The sequence below is a fragment of the Castor canadensis genome, chromosome 1 (assembly GCF_047511655.1).
Source record: "Castor canadensis chromosome 1, mCasCan1.hap1v2, whole genome shotgun sequence".
Taxonomy (NCBI): Eukaryota; Metazoa; Chordata; class Mammalia; order Rodentia; family Castoridae; genus Castor; species Castor canadensis.
In genome coordinates this window covers 144,201,027-144,226,629 of record NC_133386.1, presented here as the reverse complement: position 1 = coordinate 144,226,629, position 25,603 = coordinate 144,201,027, and the positions used below count along the sequence as shown (strand labels likewise).

The following is a 25,603-nucleotide window of genomic DNA, read 5'->3' as shown; positions in this document are numbered from 1 at the left end:
TGATCCTCCTGATTTCATTCTTCCTCCCCTGCCCCCGCCCGATCCAAAACAGGTACTTCCCTCTGGTCGCGTGGCAGAGCCAACGCCTGATCTTGCAGAGCCTGACCCAGCTGCACCAGTACCTGTCGTGCTGACGGTGACAGCAACTGAGGGGCTTCAGCCCGGGTCGCTGTTGGGCTCGGTGGCACCTCCAGAACCAGCCGGTGTGGGCGCACTCACCTACACACTGGTGGGTGGTGCCGACCCTGAGGGCACCTTCGCGCTGGACGCGGCGTCTGGGCGCTTGTACCTGGCGCGATCTTTGGACTTTGAGGCAGGCCCAGCATGGCGCGCGCTCACGGTGCGCGCTGAGGGACCGGGAGGCGCAGGCGCGCGACTGCTGCGAGTGCAAGTGCGCGTGCAGGACGAGAACGAGCATGCTCCTGCCTTTGCACGCGACCCCCTGGCGCTGGCGCTACCCGAGAACCCTGAGCCCGGCGCGGCGCTGTACACATTCCGCGCGTCGGACGCGGATGGTCCAGGCCCCAACAGCGACGTGCGCTACCGCCTGTTGCGTCAGGAGCCCCCGGTGCCAGCACTTCGCTTGGACGCGCGCACCGGCGCGCTCAGCGCTCCGCGCGGCCTTGACCGGGAGACCACACCTGCGCTGCTACTTCTTGTGGAAGCCACGGACCGACCAGCCAACGCCAGTCGCCGTCGCGCAGCACGCGTTTCCGCGCGTGTCTTTGTTACAGATGAAAATGATAATGCTCCAGTCTTCGCCTCGCCCTCACGTGTACGCCTCCCAGAGGACCAGCCGCCAGGCCCAACAGCACTGCACGTGGTAGCCAGAGATCCAGACCTGGGAGAGGCTGCACGCGTGTCCTATCGCCTCGCAGCTGGTGGAGATGGCCACTTCCGGCTGCACTCAAGCACTGGTGAGAGTTGGGTCCTGCGTGTGGCCGTGGATGGTGCTGATGTGGAGGGAATGTTGAAGTTGCCACTAACCTGCCTTACTGCTCACCTAGGAGCGCTGTCTGTAGTGCGGCCCCTGGATCGCGAGCAGCGAGCTGAGCACGTACTCACCATTGTGGCCTCAGACCACGGTTCCCCACCACGCTCCTCCACACAGCTCCTGACTGTCAGTGTCGTTGATGTTAATGATGAGGCACCCACTTTCCAACAGCAGGAATACAGCGTCCTCTTGCGTGAGAACAGCCCACCTGGCACATCTCTGCTCACTCTGCAGGCAACTGACCCTGACCTGGGTAAGACCTGTGGGAATGAATTGTGAGTGGGATGGAATATAGGGTATATTTACCTTCTGATGACACTCCATGATGTCCCGCTTCAGGCGCCAATGGGCAAGTGACTTATGGAGGTGTTTCTGGAGAAACCTTCTCTCTGGACCCAAATACTGGAGTTCTCAAAACTCTTCGTGTCCTGGATCGGGAAGAGCAGGAGGAAATCAACCTAACAGGTAAACTTTGACAGGACATCAGGAGCCAGAGTTGTGAACATGGGCAGAACCCCCAAAGTACTGTGTTCTAGACGTTTCCACCTGCAGTAGCATAGTTTCTGTATATTTTTGGACACTTTGGGGAAGACAAGAGTTAAGTAGAGTGCAAGGCAAACCGATTTCTGGGCAGTCAATACTATGATCCTATAAGTTTTCAAATGCATATTGTCACAGCTATGCCCTCCAGACCTCTCTTAGATTTTAATGTGGCCACTTAACAATGGAGCATATTGATACTGAGTATCAGAGAGGTCACAGCTTGGATGTGGCTAGACTGGGACTTAAGTACAGATCTTCTGATGCCTCATTTGGTGTCTTTTCTGTTGCACCACGACTAACAAGAGATATATCCTGTATGTACCAAACATGGGAGGTGGAAAGGAAAAGAACATCTCTGGCACATATATGTCTATACATGTATGCAGGTGTGCCTGGGGTGTATGCAAAGAGACATTTTCTGGTTTGTATGTGTATCTGGTGAACCTGTCACTCTATGGTATGAGTTTCTCCACCGGATGGGGTCATGCTAGACCTCATGGATTTTGCTTCCCCACAGTATATGCCCGGGACAGGGGCTCGCCCCCCCTGTTAACTCATGTCACAGTGCGAGTGGCTGTAGAGGATGAGAATGACCATGCTCCAACCTTTGGGAATGTTCACCTCTCCCTGGAGGTACCCGAGGGCCAGGACCCCCAGACCCTTACCACACTACGGGCCTCTGACCCAGATGTGGGAGCCAATGGGCAGCTGCAGTACCGAATCCTGGGTGAGAATCATCCCATACCCACTAACCCGGCACTTACTTGCCTGGTTCTTGTTCCTTGTTTGCCTCTGTTGGTTTCAGTCAATGTGTATGGGTCTCTTTTCCCCCTCTTTTTATGTCTTCTACATTTTTTTTCATGCATACATCAGGATATCTGAACTATCTCTTTCTATGGCTCTCTAGCTCTTAAGCTACATTTCTGTTTTTATCTTCCTATTTCTTTTCTTATTCATCTCCCTGAAGAGTAGTATTTCTCAAACTTTGGTCCCAGGAACCCTTAAGATTCGATTTTTCTTTTTTTAGATGGCTCTCACTATATTGCCCAGACTGGCCTTGAACTCGAAGTCCTACTACCTCAGTTTCCTGAGTAGCTTGGATTACATGTGTACAACACTATACTCTCTTAATTTCTGAGAATCCTAAAGGGTTTATATGTGAATTTTTATCAATATTTACTTGTTAGATACTAAGCTTGGAGAAAAGCTAAATATCATTGAGAAACAAGCTAATGAAGTATACTGCTTGCTGATTCTAAGTACAAAGAAATGTTATGATTTCAAATAATAATTTGTTGGACAGTAATGAGATTGTAGAGGTCATAGGTGTAACTGAAAGTAGCCAGTACAAATAGAATCTTTGAAAATATCATATTCTATTATTTCTACCTAGAACATTCTGGAAAACACAAGCATACTTAAGCATACATTTTATCAACCAAGTGATGATGTCATTACATCATATAGATCTGCAAACCCCCCTGGACATTTGTGAGATAATGAGAGTGAAAAAGGCATGTAATGTCTATGAAAATAGACATTATAGATCTTATGTATATGGCAGGGTTTCCAGACCAAATTTTGAGTGGTAACAGTTGCTTTATAATGTCTCTTTACCTTCAATGTTTCTGTTTTTCTCTCTGTCTTTCTGTTTCGCTGCCTTTCTCCTAGCCCCATTCCACTTCCTGAATCTCTGCCATTGCCTGTACATCAGGCAATGGGATGTACCATCCCATCACCATGGGCTGACATGCTTATGTTTATATGTACATATTATTCTGTCTGCAGATGGAGACCCATCAGGAGCCTTTGCCCTAGATCTGGCCTCTGGGGAGTTTGGCACTGTGAGGCCACTAGACCGGGAAGTTGAGCCAGCGTTCCAGCTGCGGATAGAGGCCCGGGATGGGGGCCAACCAGCTCTCAGTGCCATTTTACTTGTAACAGTGATGGTGCTGGATGCCAATGACCATGCCCCAGCCTTTCCTGTGCCTGCCTACTCTGTGGAGGTGCCTGAGGATGCACCTGCAGGGACCCTGCTGCTGCAACTACGGGCTCATGACCCTGATGATGGGGCCAATGGCCGTGTGTCCTACTACCTAGGTGCAGGTACAGCAGGAGCCTTTCTGCTGGAGCCTACCTCTGGGGAACTGCGCACAGCCACAGCCCTGGACAGAGAACATTGTCCAAGCTATGCCTTCTCTGTGAGTGCAGTGGACGGTGCAGCTGCTGGGCCTCTAAGCACCACAGTGCCTATCACTGTCACAGTGCGTGATGTCAATGATCACGCACCCACTTTCCCCACCAGTCCTCTGCGCCTCCGCCTACCCCGCCCAGGTCCCAGCCTCAGTACCCCAACCCTGACTCTGGCCACACTTCGAGCTGAGGATCGTGATGCTGGTGCCAATGCCTCCATTCTATACAGGCTGGCAGGCACACCACCTCCTGGCACCACTGTGGACTCTTATACTGGTGAAATTCGCGTTGCCCGCTCCCCTGTAGCTCTGACGCCCCGGGATCGTGTCCTTTTCATCGTGGCTACAGACCTTGGCCGGCCAGCTCGTTCTGCCACTGGTGTAGTCATTATTGGACTGCAAGGGGAGTCTGAGCGAGGACCCCGCTTTTCCCGAGCTAGTAGTGAGGCTGTGCTCCGTGAGAATGCACCCCCAGGTACATCCCCAGCTATCTATCCCTAGATTTGTATCTCTGGATGGGCTAGAGTTACTCATTGAAAATGTCCCTTAAACTCCTATAGTGCTCTCAGTTCAACCAATATCATCCTCTCTCATCTTCTGCAGGGACTCCTGTCATCTCCCCCAAGGCTGTCCATGCAGGGGGTTCAAATGGACCAATCACCTATAGCATTCTCAGTGGAAATGAGAAAGGGATATTCTCCATCCAGCCTAATACAGGTAAGGGATGGGAGCAGGGGCTCTGTGAGGCGATAGGCTCCTGGGAAATTAGGTTCTTGGGGTCAGAGCAGGCTTTGAGGGGGCAGGGGTTGCCCTTGTGTAAAGGGCCATAAAGAGGGCAAGGAAAGAGGCTGTCACTGACGCAATCTGTCTCCCCACAGGAGCCATCACAGTTCGTTCAGCAGAGGGGCTGGACTTTGAGACAAGCCCACGGTTGAGACTGGTGCTGCAGGCAGAAGGTGGAGGAGGCTTTGCCTTCTCTGTACTGACCCTGACTCTGCAAGATGCCAATGACAATGCTCCTCGTTTCCTGCGACCTCACTATGTGGCTTTCCTGCCAGAGTCTCGGCCCTTGGAGGGGCCTCTGCTGCAGGTGTGGGGTGTGATGTAAAGATATGGGGCAAAGGCTGGTCAGACTTTTTGTGGCCAAGCCAGTGCCAGCAACCTCCTGTACTCACAGGTGGAGGCAGATGACCTGGATCAAGGCTCTGGAGGACAGATCTCCTACAGTCTGGCTGCATCCCAGCCAGCACGGGGTTTATTCCACGTTGACCCATCCACAGGCACTATCACTACCACAGCCATCCTGGACCGTGAGATCTGGGCTGAAACACGGTGCGACCTGGCCCCTGTGGACCTAAGACCCAATTTGGGGTCTGCATAGTTTCAAGCCCCACCTTGCATCCCTCTCAATCCCTGAATTTTCCCCAAATCAAGCTTTGTCCTGAGTCCTCCTAGCCCTTCCCAGGGTTCACTCTTATCCTCAGGCCTTTCCCCCGATTGTGCTCTGTGTCCAGGCTGGTACTGATGGCTACAGACAGAGGAAGCCCAGCCCTGGTGGGCTCAGCTACCCTGACAGTGATGGTCATCGATACCAATGACAATCGCCCCACCATCCCCCAGCCCTGGGAGCTTCGAGTGTCAGAAGGTGAGGGCTGGGTAAAATGAGAGGTATAAAGGGTGGCAGAGAGGCACTATTAACCATCTTGCACCTTCAAGTGTGCCTGGAACCCTGTCAAGCACCCTTGCCTGGTGTTTTGTAGATGCACTGTTGGGCTCAGAGATTGCACAGGTAACAGGGAATGATGTGGACTCTGGACCAGTGCTTTGGTATGTGCTGAGCCCATCTGGGCCCCAGGATCCTTTCAGTATTGGTCGCTATGGAGGGCGTGTCTCCCTCACGGGCCCCTTGGACTTTGAGCAGTGTGACCACTACCATCTGCAGCTGCTAGCCCATGATGGACCTCATGAGGGCCGTGCTAACCTCACAGTGCTTGTGGAGGATGTCAATGACAACACACCTACTTTCTCACAGAGCCTCTACCAGGTACTGACTCCCCTAGCTATCCCCATGTGTGGGCCCAAGATTTTTCCCTGTTGGAGGGATGTGACAGAGTTAGAAGTGGCTTGGGTGGACTGGATGTGGGAGTTGATCTAGAAATGGGAAGGTCTCATCTTAGACCTGCCTTCCAGGTCATGTGAACTATGTCCAGGTTCTGCATCCTGTGGCCAGAAAGGGGAGAAGGTGGGCAATTCTCATTCAGATATTAAGCATTATGTGAAATGGATGTCACATAGGGCTCATAAGACCAAGCTCCAGTGGGCTGGGGGGGTGGTTCAAGTGGTAAAGCACCCACCTAGGACCAAGTTCTAGCATATAGGGTGAGGGGCAGCTGGGAAGCTTGGGCATGAACACTTTTCCTCACACCTCAGGTGATGCTGCTTGAGCACACACCTCCAGGCAGTGCCATTCTCTCTGTCTCTGCCACGGACCCAGACTCAGGTGCCAATGGTCACATCTCCTACCATCTGGCTTCTCCTGCCGAGGGCTTCAGTGTTGACCCTAACAATGGTGCGTTTTTTCCAGGATCTGACCCCTTTATCTCTGACAATGTTGGGCTGTATTCATACCTCATTCCTAGAATTTATTACCCAGTATTTTGACTCCTGGAACTGACCCAGGGAGGGCCTTTTCTCCCCTCTGCCTTTAATATAAGTCCTTTCCTTACTGCATGCCTAGAAGATTTTCCTGAGCTTTGACTCCTTGAGAGCATTGCATACTGTCCCCGTACATGGGCCATTCCAAAGCCATTGCCTAGACTGGAGGAAATGTGTCTTCTGCTGTCACATAGCCACTGCTAAGTGCATGTTTCTTCCTCTTTCCTTCTCATCTCAGGAACTTTGTTCACAACAGTGGGAACAGAGGCCTTGGGTCATGAAGGGCCAGGAGTGGTGGATATAGTGCTGGAAGCACGAGACCATGGGGCTCCAGGCCGGGCAGCACAGGCCACAGTGCATGTGCAGCTGCAGGACCAGAATGACCATGCCCCAAGCTTCACATTACCACACTACCGTGTGGCTGTAACTGAAGATCTGCCCCCTGGTTCCACCCTGCTCACCCTGGAGGCCACAGATGCTGACGGAAGCCGCACCCATGCCACTGTGGACTACAGCATCATCAGTGGCAACCGGGGCCAAGTGTTCCAGCTAGAACCCCGTTTGGCTGAGGCTGGGGAGGGTGTTGGACCAGGTCCCCAGGCATTGGGCTGCCTGGTGTTGCTTGAACCTCTAGACTTTGAAAGCTTGACACAGTACAACTTAACTGTGGCTGCAGCTGACAGGGGGCAGCCACCTCGAAGTTCAGCTGTGCCAGTAACTGTCACCATATTAGATGTCAATGACAATCCACCTGTCTTTACCCAAGCATCCTACCGTGTGACAGTACCTGAAGACATGCCTGTAGGTGCTGAGCTGCTGCACATGGAGGCCTCTGATGCTGATGCTGGTCCTCATGGCCTTGTGCATTTCACCCTGAGTTCAGGTGACCCTTTGGGACTTTTTGAGCTGGATGAGAGCTCAGGGTCCTTGCGACTGGCCCGGCCTCTGGACTGTGAGATCCAAGCTCGACACCAGCTTGTAGTGCAGGCTGCTGACCCTGCTGGGGCACACTTCGCTTTGGCACCAGTGACAGTCGAGGTCCAGGATGTGAATGACCATGGCCCAGCCTTTCCACTGAACTTACTCAGCACCAGCCTGGCTGAGAACCAACCTCCAGGCACTCTTGTGACTACGCTGCATGCAATTGATGGGGATGCTGGGGCTTTTGGGAGGCTCCGGTATAGCCTGTTGGAGGCTGGTCCAGGGCCTGAGGGTCGTGAGGCATTTGCACTGAACAGCTCAAGTGGGGAACTGCGGGCACGAGTGCCCTTTGACTATGAGCATACAGGAAGCTTCCGGCTGCTGGTGGGTGCTGCTGATGCTGGGAATCTCTCAGCCTCTGTCACTGTGTCAGTGCTGGTGACTGGAGAGGATGAGTATGACCCTGTATTCCTGGCTCCAAGTTTCCACTTCCAAGTGCCAGAAGGTGCCCAGCGTGGCCACAGTCTGGGTCATGTGCAGGCCACAGATGAGGATGGAGGTGCTGATGGCCTGGTGCTCTATTCCCTCGCCACATCTTCCCCCTATTTTAGTATCAACCAGACTACAGGTGCCCTGTACCTGCGGGTGGACAGTCGGGCACCAGGCAGCGGAACATCCCCCTCTGGGGGAGGGGGTCGGACCCGGCGTGAAACACCACGAGAGCTGAGGCTCGAAGTAGTAGCACGGGGGCCTCTGCCTGGTTCCCGGAGTGCCACAGTGCCTGTGACCGTGGATATCACCCACACTGCACTAGGCCTGGCAGCTGACCTCAACTTACTGTTGGTGGGAGCTGTGGCAGCCTCCTTAGGAGTTGTGGTGGTGCTTGCACTCACAGCCCTGGTTCTAGGACTTGTTCGGGCTCGTAGCCGAAAGGCTGAGGCAGCCCCTGGCCCAATGTCACAGACAGCACCCCTAGCCAGTGGTTCCTTGCAGAAGCTGGGACGGGAACCACCTAGTCCACCACCCTCAGAACACCTGTATCACCAGACTCTTCCCAGCTATGGTGGGCCAGGAGCTGGTGGTCCCTACCCCCGTGGTGGCTCCTTGGACCCTTCACACTCAAGTGGCCGAGGCTCAGCAGAGGCTGCAGAGGATGATGAGATCCGCATGATCAATGAGTTTCCCCGTGTGGCCAGTGTTGCCTCCTCCTTAGCTGCCCGTGGCCCTGACTCAGGCATCCAGCAAGATGCAGATGGACTGAGTGACACATCCTGTGAGCCACCTGCCCCTGACACCTGGTATAAGAGCCGAAAGGCAGGGCTGCTGCTGCCAGGTGCAGGAGCCACTCTGTACCGAGAGGAGGGGCCTCCAGCTACTGCCACAGCCTTCCTGGGGGGCTGTGGCCTGAGCCCTGCACCCACTGGGGACTATGGATTCCCAGCAGATGGCAAGCCATGCGTGGCAGGTGCACTGACAGCAATTGTGGCTGGTGAGGAGGAGCTCCGTGGCAGCTATAACTGGGACTACCTGCTGAGCTGGTGCCCTCAGTTCCAGCCTCTGGCCAGTGTCTTCACAGAGATTGCTCGGCTCAAGGATGAAGCTCGGCCATGTCCCCCCGCTCCCCGTATTGACCCACCACCTCTCATCACTGCTGTGGCCCACCCAGGAGCCAAGTCTGTGCCCCCTAAGCCTGCAAGCACAGCTGCAACCCGGGCCATCTTCCCACCAGCCTCTCACCGCTCCCCCATCAGCCATGAAGGCTCCCTGTCCTCAGCTGCCATGTCCCCCAGCTTCTCACCCTCGCTGTCTCCTTTGGCTGCTCGCTCGCCTGTTGTTTCACCATTTGGGGTGGCCCAGGGCCCCTCAGCTTCAGCACTCAGCACAGAGTCCGGCCTGGAGCCTCCTGATGACACAGAGCTGCACATCTAGCTGTGGCCCAGGCTGGGCCCCGACCTGGGATGCGCACAGTGTCCCCAATGCAGGCCCCACTCTGAGCCTGTCCTGGGCAGCCTCGGACCATGACTGGCCATGGGGAGGCCACCACCAAGCCCCAGTTCTCCACCCCAAACTCCTCCAGTGGGGGCAGGTCCCACATTTCACCCCAGCCCCCTCGGAGCACTAGGACCACAGAGGGTCTATTAGTCACTGACTTGTGGCCAGGTCCAGCGTGGGAAGAAATATGAAGGAGGCAGCAGCCCTGGGATCTCCTCAGTGAGGACTTCCTGCCCTGTCCTGCACCAGCACCTGCGATGGAGCTGAGACTTTATTTATTGGGGGGTATTAAGGTGGGGGAGGACCCTTCAACCTGTTTGGGCCCAGCTACTTTGGGTTCCATTGACACCCCTACCCCTGCCCAGAACAAGTGCCAATTCTCACTCTGGAGCCTTAATAAACTGCAGTTTGTATCCAGCCTCCAGTTTTTTCTATGGGGATGACCGGAAGGCACTTGGCACAGTACTGTGGATACGTCAGGAGGCACAGAGGGATGATACACATGGGGGCATTTAGGATAGGGATGGCATTAGGAGCTCAGGAGCCTAGCCTGAGGCTGAGATCCCATCTCTCTGAAGTCAGTCTTTTCCCTCTAACATGGGCAAGAGGTCAGCAGAGAGGGACTGGATGGGTAGGGAGGGATCTAAGGTTCTAGACCTGAGGATCTGAAAAGAGGTGGTGGGGGGAAGATATAAGAGCAGTTAAGTGGAGAGATTCCTCCTCTATTATACATAATAGAGGGCATATTTGTTGAGTCTTTGCCATGTTAGAACATCAGTGTAAAATTTCACTGCAACCCTATGAGGGAGATTGCTTTTATATGTCTCTATTATAAATGAAAAGGCCTAGGCTCTGAGAGATGAGGCTATTTTCCTAATTCACAGCTAAAAAGAACCCATATCTGTGGGCCTTCAGAACCTACCCACTTAAGATTCCTAGGGGCGCCAAGCACAGGCGGATTAAGTGATTCTGGAGGCGGAGGGAGAATCCTACTGGCGCTACAACTTTCACAGCTTTAAGGACCACTCATTTGAGAGGGAGGAGCCAGCATCATTACTAGTTACTAGGCCGGGAGGGGGTGGAAGTGGAAGACAGGGCTCATGTGACATGTCACATGACAGCGGATCAGCAGAAAGGCGAAATGGGACTCCGAGCCTGGTGAGAAATTGTGGTCGCAGCGGGTGGAGGGAATTCATGTTGTAGGGGTGGAAGCACAATGACAATTCAGCTGCCGCCAAAACCCACTTGCTGTCCCTGCAGCCTTCTAGGGCTCCTTGCCCTCATCGTTGCCTGCAAGTGCAGTTATAACCCGGAGCCCGACCAGCGTCGGACGTGAGTTGATTTAGCACTGACCGCTCTTTTCCCCGTTTCCATTTCCTGGTCCTAGCTTCCCTCACCCTCGTACCAGCAACTGGTGCCTCTCCTATCCTTATTCTCAGGTTCCGGGGGCTTAGTTCCCTGTTATCCACCTCCTATGATCCATATTTGCTTCTAGAATCCTATGCAAAGTCTCGACTCTTAACCAGAACCTTCCCTGACTCATCTTTTCCACCCATAGCCTAACCAAGGTCCTGTTCCTGACCTTGCAGGCTGCCCCCAGGCTGGGTGTCCCTGGGCCGTGTGGACCCTGAGGAAGAGCTGAGTCTCACCTTTGCCCTGAGGCAGCAGAACTTGGAGAGACTTTCAGAGCTGGTGCAGGCTGTGTCAGATCCTGGCTCTCCTCGCTACGGTCAGGACTGGGGGCAGGAAGTGGGATGCAAGAGCGGGACACAGGGCTGGAGCTGGCATGAGATAATGCAGATCATGTCAGGACCATGCTGACAGGATTACCGGACAAGGAAGTGATACGGGGCAAATGATGGCAGTAACAGCCATTGAGGAGTTTTTAAATAAAAAAAGTACACTAGAACTTAGTCAAAAACCAGCTAACATTCTTCCCTACCCCATCCCCAAACTTCCCACCTGTGTTCCTCAGTTTAAAAACCAAAGCAGAAATGGTTAAGCGCACAGGCTTTGTGATTAGATTTAAATTCAAATTTTTACTACTACTTACCACCTACCAGACAAATGGGGGCATAGCACCTGTTATATATAATTGCCCATCAACTCAAATTCTTCCCCCATTCTCAAATCCACTACCATTCCATCTTCTGTTCAGACACGGAGGCTGCTAGTTCAGCTCCTAAATTACCTTTGAATTAGTCCACTTCTGGCATCCCTCATTGCTACCAACTCAGTTTCTTATTCTCGCTCCTGGACTACTGCCCAGCACCCTAATTAGTCTGTAGTCTCTTCCCCTTCATCCTACTTCCCACTATAGTCTAAAGTAGTCTTTCCAATAGTCAAGCTGGATTGTATCCCTTCCCTGATTAAAATCCTTCATGGCAAGGAAAGGGTGTGTGTGTTTGTGAAGGATAGAGGTACAGGAGGGGGACATTCTAAAATCACTCATGCATGCTGGAAACAGTGACTCACCATCATGTTAACTTTAAAATCAACAAGTGTGAAGATTTGAGCTAATTTAGATGTAAAATTGACTCCAAAAGTTTTGAAAACTTTTATTGGAGAGAAGCTTAAAATGGAAAATTTAAATTTATTAATCTCATTTGTTTTTCACAACCATGGCAATGCATGCTGTGTTGCAACATTTGCAGTCTACTTGCCTTTAGGATAAATCCATATTTTATTCATATTTCTTGGTCATAGCATTCCATTTCTCTCCAGCCTTTTCTTCCCATGCTTCCCCAAATATACCCAGCACCTACACAGTCCTCCCTAGGAGTCCTGATGTCTCCTGGTTAATGGACAAAGAGGAAACTTGGGAAATCAGTGAGTGAAGGTAAGATCCTCTTCTGAAGATCCTCTTCTGAATCCCTACAGGAAAATACCTAACCCTAGAGGATGTGGCTGAGCTGATCCAGCCATCACCACTGACCCTCCATACGGTCCAAAAATGGCTCTTGGCAGCTGGAGCCTGGAACTGCCATTCAGTGACCACAATGGACTTTCTGACTTGCTCTCTGAGTGTCCGGTGAGAGTGAATGATTGCCCCATAAAGGGCACCAATCATACCTTCAGGGAGACTAGTCACCCCAGGGGGAGGGAGTTGAGAACTTCTGAGAGCTTTCGGGTAGTAGTTAATGCATGAGGAGATGACTGGCTTTGTTTGCAGTGGTGCTCAGGGTGCCTTCTCTGCTCTGTTGCATGCTTTCTTACTTTTGTTTTCTGATCTCTGACCTCCAGACAGGCAGAGCTGCTGCTCCTTGGAGCTGAGTTTCATCACTTTGTGGGGGGACCTACCAAAACCCATGTTGTAAGGTCACCACATCCCTACCAGCTTCCTCAGGCCTTGGCCCCTCATGTGGACTTTGGTAAACCCAGTAGGGTTGGTGGTTGTTGGGGAAGGGAGTTCCATGAGCTGGAGAAGTTTAGATGCCATGGGGGTCAGGGCATGGGGTACTGTCAGCAGTAAAGTGGGTATTGAACTTTGTAAGACCTCCTTCTTAAGCCTGACCCCTTTCCACAGTGGGGGGACTGCACCGCTTTCCCCCCACATCATCAGTGAGGCAACGCCCTGAGCCACAAGTGGCAAGAACTATTGGCCTGCATCTGGGAGTGACGCCATCTGTGATCCGTCAGCGATACAACCTGACAGCACGAGATGTGGGCTCTGGCACCACCAACAACAGCCAGGCTTGTGCCCAGGTGAGCCAAGCAGAGTAACAGGGTCCTCACAGTCTCCCCAAGGTAGCTTCAGTGCCTTACCACTTGGGGCTTACTCTAACCCATGATCCCTGGTTTGACTCCCTCCATAGTTCCTGGAGCAGTACTTCCATGACTCAGACCTGATTAAGTTCATGCGTCTCTTTGGTGAAAGCTTTGTACACCAGAAATCGGTAGCCCACGTGGTTGGACAACAGGGCAAGGGTCTGGCTGGGATTGAGGCCAGTCTCGATGTGCAATACCTGATGAGTGCTGGTGCCAACATCTCCACATGGGTCTACAGTAGTCCTGGTACTGCTATGGGAACTAGCTGGTGGGAAGTGGGTTGGAGGTGGTTGTTGATCCCTACTTCATCAAGGGAAGGCCATAAGTTTGAGGGAGATCCTGAAAAACCCCCCAGTGACTACCCTTGTGTCCACTTCTTTAAAAAAAAAAAAAAATCCAGGCCGGCATGAAGCACAGGAGCCCTTCCTGCAGTGGCTCCTGCTGCTCAGTAATGAGTCATCTCTGCCCCATGTGCACACTGTGAGTTATGGAGATGATGAGGACTCTCTCAGTAGTGCCTACATCCAGAGGGTCAACACGGAGTTCATGAAGGCTGCCGCTCGGGGTCTTACCCTGCTCTTTGCCTCAGGTAACCACCTATCCTATATTTAGACCTCCTACCCATTCACCCAAACTAGGAGCTTTATGAGCTTGGTCTTTGACTCATAATCTGAACTCAAGAGCCTCAATAGGGACCACTGACTTGACTGCTAAACTGTGAGCTCCTGCAATAACAGCTGATATCCACATTTCCACTCTAGCATATGAACCTAATATAAGGTCTGACCCATAATACGAATGCTAAATGTGTTTTTCTTCCAGGTGACAGTGGGGCTGGGTGTTGGTCTGTCTCAGGAAAACACCGGTTCCGACCTTCCTTCCCTGCCTCCAGGTAAGCAACTCAACCTACCACTTAACTATGACCACAAATCTTTTATCTGTGACCTTGTATTCTAGGGCCTTTGCCTTGACTCCACCAGGTATTTTTATAGCTCAGCTCTCAGCTTTATCTATCCTGGTATCTATATTCCTTCCTTCTTCCTATAGGTCTCAGGGCCAAAGTGTATGCACAGTCAACTCAAATTATGCCTTCATGGCTCAAAACCTCTCAGTGAACCCCATGTACATGTTTTCTCACAGCATCTGGCTCTTCCAGGAAGACCCAGGACATCCTCACCCATATCCGCACATCTTGGAGGTCTCCTTGGTTTGGGATTTTTTTGGTACTGGCATTCCTCCACTTGAGCCATTTCACCAGCCCTGTTTTGTGTTGGGCATTTTCAAGATAGGGTCTCACAAGCTATTTGTCTGGGTTGGCTTCAAACCACAATCCTCCTAAGTAGTTGGGATTACAGGGGTAATCCACCAGCACCCAGCTTGGAGGTCTCCTTGGATCCTCCACTATCTGTACTGTGTTTTTTCCCTCAGCCCCTATGTCACCACAGTGGGAGGTACTTGCTTCCAGAATCCTTTCTTCATCACAAATGAGATAGTTGACTATATCAGTGGTGGTGGCTTTAGCAATGTGTTCCCACGGCCTTCATACCAGGTATGTGCATGTTTGTATGGATACATAGGGTGTTGGAGGGTTTTCAGTTTAGCACACTGCTGAGCAGGCATGGGCTAATACTTACAAATGTCTTGTAGGAGGAAGCCGTAGTCCAGTTCCTGAAGTCTAGCCCCCACCTGCCACCATCAACTTATTTCAATACCAGTGGTCGTGCGTACCCTGACGTTGCTGCACTTTCTGATGGCTACTGGGTGGTCAGCAACAGTATGCCCATTCCGTGGGTATCTGGAACCTCGGTGAGAATCAGCCTGACTCCAAACCCCACTCAGGAACTATCTTCACTTCCTACCCCCGAGCCCTTACACCCCGAACCTCTCATTCCTCAGAGATCTCTGATTCTTACAAGTATCCCTCTCCAAAAGTCCAATCTTTCTGAAACCCTGGCCTCTACTTGCATCTTCACCTTGCAGGCCTCTACTCCAGTGTTTGGGGGAATCCTATCCTTGATAAATGAGCACAGAATCCTCAGTGGCCGCCCCACTCTTGGCTTTCTGAACCCAAGGCTCTACCAGCAGCATGGGGCAGGACTCTTTGATGTGAGTGTGGAAGGGAAGGGTGTGGGTGTTGCTTTAGGAGTATGGGGAGGGCTAAGATGAACTTTGGGGCAGTTCTGATGTAGTAGGATAGCCTCTGAGATATGAATACATCTCATGAATGCCATGAAGTACAGTCTGTTAGTCTGTTAGTACCAGTACCCGTAGACTCAGATCTGATGTCTACCTCCTCTCCAGGTAACACATGGCTGCCATGAGTCCTGTCTGAATGAAGAGGTGGAGGGTCAAGGTTTCTGCTCTGGACCTGGTTGGGATCCTGTGACAGGCTGGGGAACACCAAACTTCCCAGCTCTGCTTAAGACACTACTCAACCCTTGATTCTGCCATGCCAGGAAAGCTGAACAGCCTCCTACACTATACCAGTGGCTTAGTCCCTTATTCTGCCATGTTGGAAGCCCTGCTGAACCCACAACTGTTCATTGTTGCAGATAGCTTATCTCTCTAACCCTGAAACGCTGTGAGCTAAACTTGACTCCCACCCCTACTGTGTTCCATTGTACTCAGGACTCCCAACTCCTTGTCTCATGTTCCTCAATGAGATGCTATAAACAGCATTTTTTTGTACCCCCCTCCCCCATCTCTTCTTCCTCTTTTCAACCAGGGATGTGAATACAAGGTGAAGAAGTATAGCTTGCTAGTAGTGATATCAGCAGGCCCAGATCTGATGCCCACAACATCTCTACACTGACTGTGTGCACTATTTCATTTTAAGTTCATTCCTTAATTCACTGCAATGAGACCTCTGCTTTTGACTGTTACTCTTTCCTCCCCCAACACTGAGAAACAATGGTCTCCATGCAGCTTTATCCAAAGCACTCTTAATCTTTGCTCTATGGATTTTCCCTCAGTACCCACGCATTCCTATTCCTTATGGAATGATGGTGTTATTGCTCCATCCTTAGTCTTTTGCTCCTATCATTTCACTCATTGTCCTCTAGAAACAAATCAGTGGCATCTACACCCATGGTTTTCTAGTTAGATATTCTATCCAATAGTGATTGAAACCTCAAATATAAGATGTGTTAAACTCAATCTTCCTCTTCTTCCATCCCAACCCCAACCTATTCCATTTCTTGTTTCTTCTTGGTAAATGATACTATGCTTCTTCCAACCAAGCCAGAAGTCTGTGTCACCCTGACTGATTTTCTTCACCCTCCTACCTTCAATCAACATGTCATACTGACTTTACCTCCTAAATACACCTTTATCAGTCCAAAAGTCCTCCTAATATATTTCCTAATAATAGCTAGAACTTATCCACTTCTCTCCATCCCCACTGCTATTAATGAGCTTTGAGCCATATTCTCTCTCCTCTAAATTACAGGAAGCCTTTGGTGGGCAGTAATGGTGGGAGACACACAAAACTGTCCTAACTTCCTACTCATCTCTAAATCACCTTCCAAAGCAAATCTGATTAAGCAATTTATTTGATAGAAACCCTTCAGAGATTACTGGATTAAGTACAGGCTTTTTATCATAGTTCACAAACCTTATTTGTTCTTCTTCCCTCCCTAACCCCTAAGGAATTCTCATCCTTGCTTAAGATATTCATACAATCAACTGGCTGATTTTCAGAATTCTTTCAGCTCCGAAGTCAGCTTGTTTTCCTGAGGCCAGTTGATTTTGGTACTGCAAATAAATCCTAATTTTCAAAACCAAATCTGGTTTAATCTTGGTTCTGATATAGAACAGTAGAGAGCCAAGTTTTGTCTGAGATTGTTTCCTCATTAGTTAAGTGGAGATATCAATACCTTCCTTTCACAATTGGAGAATAAAATTAAGAGAAATAATGTTGATAGTGTCTGGCACCTGGAAGCAGATGTTAGCTCCCTCCCTTCCTCCTTTGTACAGTACACCCTGTGCCTACCTCTAGCAGTGTAACCATATGACATTGAAACTCTAGTTTATTTGCCTCCCTTTCCAAGACCGTTGGTGCCTAGAGGACTAGAATCTTGTCCTAATTTGTATCCCTAGGACATTGCCCAGGAGATGTCAAATAGTAATTAAATAAATCTGTTGAATTGAAAAACTCCAGCTTTCACTCGCTGTGATTTTCTGTGTTGTCTCTTGAGTCCGAAATACTCGCTTTTCCATCTACAGCAACACCGCCTGGTGCCCTCCTCTCTCTTGTGGCGTGTGGGGGGCGGGGGACGGGGAAGCTCCAATTCCACTACAACCCTTGTGTGTGTGTGGCGTGGGCGGGGGGGCGGGTTCCAATTCCACTATAACCCTTACTCTTAAAAGGCTGATCAGGGAACTGCAAAAAAAATGCTGGTTGTCATGCAACCCGTAGTCGGGGAGTGACGGACCGAGGAGCTCCAAAGCAGGGTCTAAGCATTCGTTTGCACTATGCTAGACAGAAGAGTCCTGGACACACATTGGCTACCCTCCTGGCGGAACCACCTTCCTATAACACAACCGGGTGGAGAGTGGAATGGCGGTGGACTCCGCCTTTTAGTCCACTTCACGTAATTGGCCCACAGGCAATAAGAAGCACAACGCAGAAGGGAGAGAATTTAGCACACACAGGCGAAGCGAGTCGCGGAGTGTGACGTCATCCAGGGTGTGCGTAACGTGACCGGAAGCGGAAGCGGCTCTGTTCGCCGCCTCTCCCACCGGCCCGATGAGCTGCAGCGGCTCCGGCGCGGACCCCGAGGCGGCGCCCGCCTCCGCCGCCTCGGCCCCGGGCCCGGCACCCCCGGTCTCGGCTCCCACCGTGCTGCCCGTTAGCACCGCTGCGGAGAACAAGGCCAGCCCCGCGGGGACAGCAGGAGGACCTGGGACTGGAGCCGCGACTGCGGGCACGGGACTCGTGGCGGCACGGGCCGGGGAGCCGGCAGAGCGGCGCGGGGCAGGTGAGGGCTGGGACGGGTGAGGGTGAGGGAAGCGCCTTGGACTCGGCCCAGAGGCTGGTGAGGGCAGAAGGGTACAGCAGACCTAGGTTGGAGCCCTGCGCCTCCCTCTGGTCTCAGTTTGTTGATTCTTCTCCAGCTCCGGTGTCGGCGGGTGGCGCGGCGCCTCCCGAGGGGGCGATGTCTAACGGGGTTTACGTCCTGCCGAGCGCGGCCAACGGAGAGGTGAAGCCCGTGGTGTCCAGCACGCCTCTAGTGGACTTCTTGATGCAGCTGGAGGATTACACGCCTACGGTGGGCTTCCCGCCTGAACAAGGCCATCTGGCCTCTGTCACGCCAACTTTTAGCCACTTCTGCTTTCCAATGTCCTTACATTTGCTCCCCCGCTAGCTCTTGTGTTTTTCCTTCTACCCACCCAAAGTACTAGCTTCTTGATAAGCAGACCTATCCTTCACTTCCCTTACCCTCTTCTCACTCTCAGCCCAACAGGGCGCAGGGTTAACACTGACAGTTGTCTAATTGATTTCCCAGATCCCAGATGCAGTTACTGGTTACTACCTGAACCGTGCTGGCTTTGAAGCCTCAGACCCACGAATGTGAGTAAATCTAGGGTAGGCTAGAGCTTTGGGTACTTGTGAAGAGTTTGTTATCTATCTCCTCATACCTGTTTTTGTCTCTCTAGAATTCGGCTCATCTCCCTAGCTGCCCAAAAATTCATCTCAGATATTGCCAACGATGCCCTACAGCACTGCAAAATGAAGGGCACAGCCTCTGGCAGCTCACGAAGCAAAAGCAAGGTGTGAAGGGAGGATCACTGAAACAGTAACTACTGTCCACAGCAGTAGAGGTGTAACTTAACCTTGAAACCCCTTTGGGGAAACTGCATCCTAGGGGAGGTGTAAGGCCTACTCAGGGTCACCCATCTGGGATTCCTTTGCTCAGATGGTGCTCTTCCCTCTTCCCTCAGGACCGCAAGTACACTCTAACCATGGAGGACTTGACCCCTGCCCTCAGCGAGTATGGCATCAATGTGAAGAAGCCGCACTACTTCACCTGAGCCGCCTTACCCAGATGTACTTGTCTGTCCCCACATCCCCACACCAGCCTGTTTTCATAATAAACTTTATTGTGACAGGCGGGGCTGATCCCTCCCATGCTGGGAGACACCGTGTGGCAAGTGACAAAGCTCTGAGCCCAGCCCCTTTTGGGGCCACAATGGTAGGGATGGGGGCAAGGGATGGGCCCCATAGCTGGGGTAGTACCATGACTGGAGGCAGGGGAGGCAACTAGAGGCCTGCTGCTTTGGGGAAGTGCACTCCCCCAACCACGTCTTGAAAACTCTGGAGTTTAGGCAAGGACTTTCCAGTTCTACTTGTCCTGCATCTTCTCCAGGATAGGCACAATCATGTCAAACTTGGGTCGTTTAGCCGGGTCTTCATTCATGCAAATCTTCATAAGTTTACACACATGGGGAGAAATACCTGGTGGGATGGTAGGCCGAAGGCCTTCCAATGCCACCTGCAAATACAAGGTTAAAAAAAGGTACACCTCAAAATTTGAGTCTTATCATGTGGGCAGAAGCTTCTGACCCTTGGTCAAGATTACTGTATATGTGAACAAATGTGGGGAGAACCTAGGCCCACTACAATGATTATCATTTCCCCCACTTTCCCAATACAAGCATGTACAGTTCTACACTCACCTTCATTCCAATCTCCATGTTAGAAAGGTCAGCAAAGGGTACCTCTCGTGTTACCAGTTCCCACAGAAGCACTGCAAAACTCCACATGTCTGCTGAGCGTCTGTTTGTGTCTTCAGGCTTCTTCTGCAGAGCTGGAAGGATAGGGTTTGTTCTGGCTGCCTAATCTGTCCTGTCTCTGCCCCTTCCACAATTGCTGAGCTGGAACTTCTGTGCCTTCCAACATGATACCCTCACCCACCTTCAGGGGCCACCCAGGCAGGTGCATACATGCGCCCAGGGCATTGGAAAGAAAACTTGACATCGGCCATGCTGATTCGGGCAGTCATGTCCTCATCGATCTGAGGGAGAGAAGACACATGAAAGGAGGTGAGTCCTATTCTAGATAGGCAAAAGGCTTTTGAAACCTAGTTCAGAAATGAACCTGTTGCCTTACCATTACACTACGGCTGTTAAGTGCATGTCGAGGGATGAGGGGCTCTAGTGTGTGCAGGAAAGCCATGCCTCTTGCCATGTCCAAAGCAAACTTCACAGCTTGGCTCTGATCCACAACAAAATCTAAGAAGATGCAAGAGTCAATAATTTAGAGATACTTCCACCTCCTTTCCCAGCTGTTTCCCAATGAGATAACCACTCCTACTCACTGGTGCCTTCATGTAGTACATTGTAGAGAGATCCATATGGCATCCAGTGTGTGATGAGGGTAGGGTGAGGAGCAGGTGGAGACTGGCAGGCACCTAGCACTGGGAGGACATTTGGATGCGAGAAAATCCTGGGAGAGGAAAAGAGTGTCCCTGGTTGAGATCTAGCATAAAAGATCACCCCCTTTCAGTGCTATTTAAGGTTCCTTGGAACCAGAAGCTTCCAGTTTAGGCCTTGCCCCACCTGAGCCGGGGACACTCTTCATTGAAGTCCCTGCTCTTTCTTGTACTCCAGTCTCGAACCTTCAGCACCTTCACAACAATGTCATTGCCCTGCCAGCGGCCCTTCCATAGCTGAAGGACAAGTAGGAGTTAGGAGGCATTAACTAAAAGGCCACTTCCTTGCCCACTAGCTGGGGGTTGGGGGGAGTAAAACCTTAACAGGTGCAGAGCAGGTAATCTGTAGGATTTAGGAAGGGAGGGGCAAGAAGGACAGGAGTCACCTCTCCAGAGTGATTCTCGTTGAGTTTTGCCACAAAGTTGAGCTGTTTGAAGTCAATGCCGGAGTGTTTGTTCAGGGTCCCATTTCCTGAGAGTGTGGATAGGTCAGGTACCAAACTTTGCCCTAACCCAGCCCCAGGAGCCCAGGACTCTTCTTCATTACAACCCTCCCCCAACAACAGTGACTCACGGGGCCGAGTGCGGGTGGTCCCTTTCCAGAATGTGTCCTTGTATGGAATACGGTTGAGATTTTGTCCCATCTTCTCTGCCCTTTCTAGGGAAGAAAAAAACTGCTTTAGCCTGAATTGTGGTATGGAGGGAGAACACAAACAAGGAGGGACAAGAAAAGAGGGCACAAGGTAGGGGTAGGGATGGACCTCGGAGAAGCTCTCTCAGGGGTGCCTTGGCTTTGTCCATAGGCATCTCTCCATACTTGTTACAGATGCTGACAAGAGCCCCATTAGCCACCAGGTCCTGGAATGAAAAGGTGGTTGTGATAAGGGCCCCTGCCACCTTCCTGCCAGTCATAACCAACTATGATCACACGGGTGCAGTACACAGCCCTGTGAGTGTCACATATACGGACAGGATGGGTTGAAGGTTCCAGGCTCACTTTCTGTCCCATTCATCCTAGGACTTAAAAGCTTGAGTACGCACCTCTGCTACCTGGTCTTGGCCCCAAAAACAGGCATAGTGTAGGGGCACATTCCCATGCTCATTCACTGCATTGATGTCAGCCTTGTACTGCAACAGCTGGGCCCCATAACCAGACAAAAGAGGCAGAGCACACGGTCCAAAATGAGATACCAGCGTCAGGGCATGGGGAAAAGGAGAAGAGAACACATTAATTGCTTATGACTGACCTCGTGGCATATATGTGATGTGGGTGACAAAAGGATTCATGCATACCTTCTGTACAATATCACGGTGTCCATGACTGGCTGCCAGGTGCAAGGGAGTGTCATCCCCACGATTCATCACATTGATCCGTGCTCCCCGCATGATCAGCATCTCAACCACCGCAGAGCGCCCCTCTCGGCAGGCCCAGTGCAAAGGGGAAAAGCCATGATCATCCCTTTGAGAAAGGGGCAATAGTCACTGAGCTAGAGGTAGAAGGGGCAAAGTCTTTGCTGCATGAAAAATCAATTCCATGTACTCTCTGAGAAGGCATTTTCATTCATTCCAGCAACTCCCCAAAGCTGTCCAATTTAGACATTCCCTTGAGTTTCACACCCAATCTACCACCTAGATGTCCCAAAAAGTCTATAAAAAAACTCATTACCTTTACCACCATCCTCCACACCTGTTTTTCCCTGGCAGGTGGTGGTACCACTCTTCCTCTGGTTTCCCCTGCATCCCTTTTGCAATACTTACTGTCCTGTGTTTTGCACTGCTTCTTAAGTATCTCCCTACTCTGGCACTTGTTGCACTGTTTTATAAAAATATTAATGGTGGGCTGTCTTGCCTGTTAGACTACATTTCTTGAGGGAATAGGCTGATAGCAGGGGTTCAGTGCATGTTAATGGGAGAGGTAAGTATTTTGGAGAAGACGGGTCACCACTCATTGGAGACAGAACAAACTTAATGTTTGGCTGTGGTACTGCAACTGACATCTAAAAATGGAATGGAATTAAAATGATGCTTGAGAGGGTTTTATAATGAAAAGGAGAAATGCCTTTGATTACTGATGAGGCAGATAACCACACAAAACAATCCCATATGCAGAAAAAAGAAAATGAGAATGGCTGTTTTAGAATAAAAACTATTACCTGATTATTTTTTTTCTTTTCCTAAGGATATGTATTTTATAAAGTAAAAAACGTGTACAAACAAAACACTTGGGTAGGAGCTGGGTCAGCCTGACAGCCTGGAGCCATAAAAGGAAATTCCCTCCAGTTCTGGGATGCAGATCCAAGGGGTGGAGCAGGGGGCGGTCTGTGGTCTGGGCCAGCAGCCTCCGGATGCCATAGTGCTGTGGTCACTTCCCTTGTGGGGGCTTTAGGCGGGGCCTGGAGGTAACCATGGATCTGGCTACCCAGATGTCCCAGAGTCGAAGGGGGTGTGTGTGGCCTTTTAACTTAATTTCCTTTCTGCAGCCTGCCCTCATCTGCTCACATAAATAGGCAAAAGGTTTTCCCCGGATGTGGGTATCCACCGGAAACAATAACACCCCCTACTATCAGTCTTGCCTCCCAGACCTTTTTGTCCTGACTTATCAGCTCTAGCAGTTGGTGGTCCCAGACCAGGCATAAGACTGAGAGCAAAAGTGTGGACATAAGGGTGTTGTCCATTGGTAACCTCAGGGCCTAAACTTAAAGGGGGCCTGCAGGGAGTTAACCACCTCATATCCAGCACACGGCCAGCTTGAGCTCCCACACTGTCCATTCAACCAACCAAAGCCTTTTAAGTTTTACTTAATGCCACCCCTTCACCTTTTGGCTGTGAGTAGTCTTCCAAGATACCAGTCCCAATGGACAACTTTGCCTAAGCCTCTGTTTTCTCACCAACAAAATAGTTTATATAGAGAAATACCATACAGCCTAATGGGAACCAGTGAAGTCTGGACTATGATCACAGGTGATCCTTATCCTTCAACCTTTAAAAAAAATAGTTAAAGCTGAATGTGGTAGCGTACACCTATAATCCCAGTACTAGGAAGACCAAGTCAGGAGCATCCAACTTCAAGTCCACCCTGGGCTGGCCTTAATGAGATCCTGTCTTAAAAAACAATAAATATTTTTTAAATTAAGTTAATTAAACGCAGTACTCTGAATCACCAACACTACTGGTTTTCTTGCTTTCCTATCAGCAAACATTAAAAACTTGTCTACATTTACTTTCTCTATTTTCTCACCTTCTATTCACTTTTCAACCTGTCACAAGTCTGCCACCTTGAGGGCACAGATTATGTCTCTATTATGTATGACTCACCACCCAGGACAGGAGACACTCAGTATGGATCCTTAATTGAAGGAACCTAATGTTACCTGGTTTCTCCATGTTATTCTTTTAAAACAACACCCACAGAGATCACTGGATATATACTGATTGTAAATTCAGTGGCTACTTTAAAATGCACTTTGACCTCTGAGTAGCCTCTACTACTGTTGACTACTCTCCCTTCATCAAAACATTCATTCTTTTCTCTTGTTTTATTCACACATTTTCTTATTTCTCCAACTTGTTGCTCCTTTTCAGTGTGCCAAGCTTCTCATCCCCTGCCCTCCTCTTTCATCCTTCTGAGGTGCAATCCTTCACATGCAAGTCTCCAGGTATCATCTATACTGATGTCTCCCCATCAGATCTCTCCTGAACTCCAAATCTGCATAACCAACAACCTTCAATACATTTCCAAGTTGCTATACTGTCACCATAACTCTAACATGTCCAGAACAGAATGCTTTATCCTTCAATTTTCCCCATCTTAGTAAAAGCAACTACCATCTATCCAAGTGCCCAAGCCAGAACCCTGTCATCATTGACCTTCCTACTTCCCACTCCAAGTCAATTAATTCTTCATTCTTAAATTTCTGGAATCTCACTACTTCTTATTTTTCTGCCAGTCCCAATTCTAGTCCAAAACACTACTAGAAAGAACTAGGCAATTGCCTCCTTCCTACTTGCTCTTCATAAAGCACCCAAATGATACTTTACAAATAGACAATCTCATATCGCTACACACCTTTAAAACCTTGCTTGCAGCCCTCTCTTCCTGTCCTTTTCCATTTGTGTCCAATGCTCCAGCCACATGGAACTCCAATTTCCTGGCACTCTGCTGTCTTGCCTCCCAGCCTTTGCCTATGCAGTTAACTGCGGCTGGGAAACTCTGTGCAGCCTCTTGTGAAACTATTCAGTAGTCAAGACTGAGCTCAAACACTGCTTCCGTTAAGATCCTCGTCCCCAGTCTGCTTAGCACTCATCACGTAGGATGGCAAAGTCAGCTGCCCCACCCGACGTGAGGACCCCAGGTAGCGAGGAGGAGCAGACCTCTAGCCTTCCTCTCATCCACCAACCGCCTCAGCTCACCCCTGGTTGAGGTCGTTCTCGGTGTTGTCCAGCCACAGGCGCACGGCAACCGCATTGCCCTCCCGGCATTGAGTGAAAATGTCGTCCATAGCAGCGTCCCGGCGCTGAGAGACCCCGGGACTGGGGAAGCCTGGAAGGCTGTGGAGGGATCCAGGAAAGGGGATGGGCCCTAGCTTTGTCCCCTACAAGAAGTGATTGTGTCGGGGGTGGGGAGCGGGGAGTTGCGTCCCGGGAAAGTGGTGCTCTGAGGGAGATCGGGGTAGCGGGATGATCCCCTGGCGCGAGGGACAGGCCGGCCCAGGCAGGGTAGGGGGATGTAGAGGTATCTCCGGAACCGATGCTGGAGAGCAGGCAGGGAGACCCTCCCCGCGACTGGGGGTGGGGGTGGGGGAGGGTTTCAGGCTCCGCACACCCGGTGGGGGGGGAGCGTAAAGGGGTCTTTCTCCAGGGCGGCCCCGGTTCCTTACTCGGAACTCAAAAGGAGCGAGAAGAGACGGGTTGGCAGGGCCGCAGTCTTGGGTAGGGGGCGCAGGCTTCCCCGCACTCACCGCGTCTTGGGCTGGAGGCGCCTTCTCCGGGGAACTCCCGTCCGGCCGCGCCCGCCTCCGGGCCCCGCCCCGCCCCTGGCCCTCTTCGGCCAGTGCGGGCCGTCTTCTGTCACTACCTAATTCCTCCTTTGCCCTTCTAGCCCAGTA

General features: G+C 51.0%; 4 protein-coding genes and 1 long non-coding RNA gene across 12 annotated transcripts in view; 3 read left to right on the top strand and 2 right to left on the bottom strand.

Moving 5' to 3' along the window:
* LOC141425912 (uncharacterized) overlaps positions 1 to 259 on the bottom strand; it is a 97,670-nt gene extending 97,411 nt beyond the window's left edge. For all 3 annotated transcript variants that reach the window (XR_012451074.1, XR_012451076.1, XR_012451075.1), the window contains exon 1: positions 123 to 259. This is a non-coding gene — a long non-coding RNA (uncharacterized lncRNA). The remainder of the gene's footprint in view (positions 1 to 122) is intronic.
* Positions 1 to 11,027, top strand: part of Dchs1 (dachsous cadherin-related 1) — a 34,625-nt gene extending 23,598 nt beyond the window's left edge. For both annotated transcript variants that reach the window (XM_020179336.2, XM_074084840.1), the window contains exons 10-23: positions 53 to 917; positions 1,008 to 1,247; positions 1,334 to 1,459; positions 2,055 to 2,264; positions 3,326 to 4,204; positions 4,333 to 4,446; positions 4,608 to 4,819; positions 4,907 to 5,061; positions 5,244 to 5,374; positions 5,490 to 5,773; positions 6,160 to 6,298; positions 6,623 to 10,455; positions 10,558 to 10,629; positions 10,887 to 11,027. In XM_020179336.2, the coding sequence (XP_020034925.2) occupies positions 53 to 917; positions 1,008 to 1,247; positions 1,334 to 1,459; positions 2,055 to 2,264; positions 3,326 to 4,204; positions 4,333 to 4,446; positions 4,608 to 4,819; positions 4,907 to 5,061; positions 5,244 to 5,374; positions 5,490 to 5,773; positions 6,160 to 6,298; positions 6,623 to 9,234 (5,967 nt within the window). In that variant the 3' untranslated portion in view covers positions 9,235 to 10,455; positions 10,558 to 10,629; positions 10,887 to 11,027. The remainder of the gene's footprint in view (positions 1 to 52; positions 918 to 1,007; positions 1,248 to 1,333; positions 1,460 to 2,054; positions 2,265 to 3,325; positions 4,205 to 4,332; positions 4,447 to 4,607; positions 4,820 to 4,906; positions 5,062 to 5,243; positions 5,375 to 5,489; positions 5,774 to 6,159; positions 6,299 to 6,622; positions 10,456 to 10,557; positions 10,630 to 10,886) is intronic.
* On the top strand, positions 10,396 to 17,218 carry Tpp1 (tripeptidyl peptidase 1). The gene is made up of 13 exons (XM_020179335.2): positions 10,396 to 10,455; positions 10,558 to 10,629; positions 10,887 to 11,026; positions 12,178 to 12,328; positions 12,541 to 12,668; positions 12,824 to 13,002; positions 13,113 to 13,311; positions 13,466 to 13,654; positions 13,888 to 13,957; positions 14,494 to 14,614; positions 14,713 to 14,871; positions 15,046 to 15,171; positions 15,367 to 17,218. The coding sequence occupies exons 1-13, from the start codon at positions 10,412 to 10,414 to the stop codon at positions 15,505 to 15,507; spliced, it is 1,719 nt and encodes a 572-aa protein (XP_020034924.1). The 5' UTR covers positions 10,396 to 10,411; the 3' UTR covers positions 15,508 to 17,218.
* A 557-nt stretch (positions 17,219 to 17,775) lies between these two features.
* Taf10 (TATA-box binding protein associated factor 10) lies at positions 17,776 to 19,203 on the top strand. Of its 2 annotated transcripts, none has more exons than XM_074084834.1 (5): positions 17,776 to 18,044; positions 18,181 to 18,335; positions 18,573 to 18,637; positions 18,724 to 18,888; positions 19,009 to 19,203. In XM_074084834.1, exons 1-4 carry the CDS (start codon positions 17,813 to 17,815, stop codon positions 18,842 to 18,844), a joined length of 573 nt encoding a protein of 190 aa, XP_073940935.1. In that variant the 5' UTR covers positions 17,776 to 17,812; the 3' UTR covers positions 18,845 to 18,888; positions 19,009 to 19,203. The 2 variants fall into 2 exon arrangements, with proteins under 2 accessions (XP_073940935.1, XP_020034913.1); XM_020179324.2 differs by having other exon boundaries at positions 17,780 to 18,044; positions 18,724 to 18,838.
* Ilk (integrin linked kinase) lies at positions 19,148 to 25,598 on the bottom strand. 4 transcript variants are annotated; one of them, XM_020179321.2, is made up of 13 exons: positions 25,457 to 25,598; positions 24,909 to 25,046; positions 21,792 to 21,957; positions 21,540 to 21,635; positions 21,260 to 21,356; positions 21,073 to 21,156; positions 20,885 to 20,970; positions 20,626 to 20,735; positions 20,385 to 20,512; positions 20,177 to 20,298; positions 19,982 to 20,081; positions 19,744 to 19,874; positions 19,148 to 19,559 (listed from the first exon to the last, which is right to left on the bottom strand). In XM_020179321.2, the coding sequence occupies exons 2-13, from the start codon at positions 24,995 to 24,997 to the stop codon at positions 19,410 to 19,412; spliced, it is 1,359 nt and encodes a 452-aa protein (XP_020034910.1). In that variant the 5' UTR covers positions 24,998 to 25,046; positions 25,457 to 25,598; the 3' UTR covers positions 19,148 to 19,409. The 4 variants fall into 4 exon arrangements, with proteins under 4 accessions (XP_020034910.1, XP_020034911.1, XP_020034912.1 ...); XM_020179322.2 differs by having other exon boundaries at positions 24,909 to 25,090; positions 25,457 to 25,581; XM_020179323.2 differs by having other exon boundaries at positions 25,376 to 25,511.
* Positions 25,599 to 25,603: the final 5 nt, after the last annotated feature.

Coding starts and splice junctions, on each gene's coding strand:
- Ilk (XM_020179321.2), bottom strand. CDS start 24,997: ATGGACGACATTTTCACTCAATGCCGGGAGGGCAATGCGGTTGCCGTG. Junction 21,157..21,259: donor CCTGAGAGAGCTTCTCCGAG/GTCCATCCCTAC, acceptor TTTCTTCCCTAG/AAAGGGCAGAGAAGATGGGA. Junction 20,736..20,884: donor ACGAGAATCACTCTGGAGAG/GTGACTCCTGTC, acceptor CTTGTCCTTCAG/CTATGGAAGGGCCGCTGGCA.
- Taf10 (XM_020179324.2), top strand. CDS start 17,813: ATGAGCTGCAGCGGCTCCGGCGCGGACCCCGAGGCGGCGCCCGCCTCC. Junction 18,045..18,180: donor GGCAGAGCGGCGCGGGGCAG/GTGAGGGCTGGG, acceptor ATTCTTCTCCAG/CTCCGGTGTCGGCGGGTGGC. Junction 18,839..19,008: donor GCTCACGAAGCAAAAGCAAG/GTGTGAAGGGAG, acceptor CTCTTCCCTCAG/GACCGCAAGTACACTCTAAC.
- Tpp1 (XM_020179335.2), top strand. CDS start 10,412: ATGACAGCGGATCAGCAGAAAGGCGAAATGGGACTCCGAGCCTG. Junction 12,329..12,540: donor ACTTGCTCTCTGAGTGTCCG/GTGAGAGTGAAT, acceptor TCTGACCTCCAG/ACAGGCAGAGCTGCTGCTCC. Junction 13,655..13,887: donor TACCCTGCTCTTTGCCTCAG/GTAACCACCTAT, acceptor TTTTTCTTCCAG/GTGACAGTGGGGCTGGGTGT.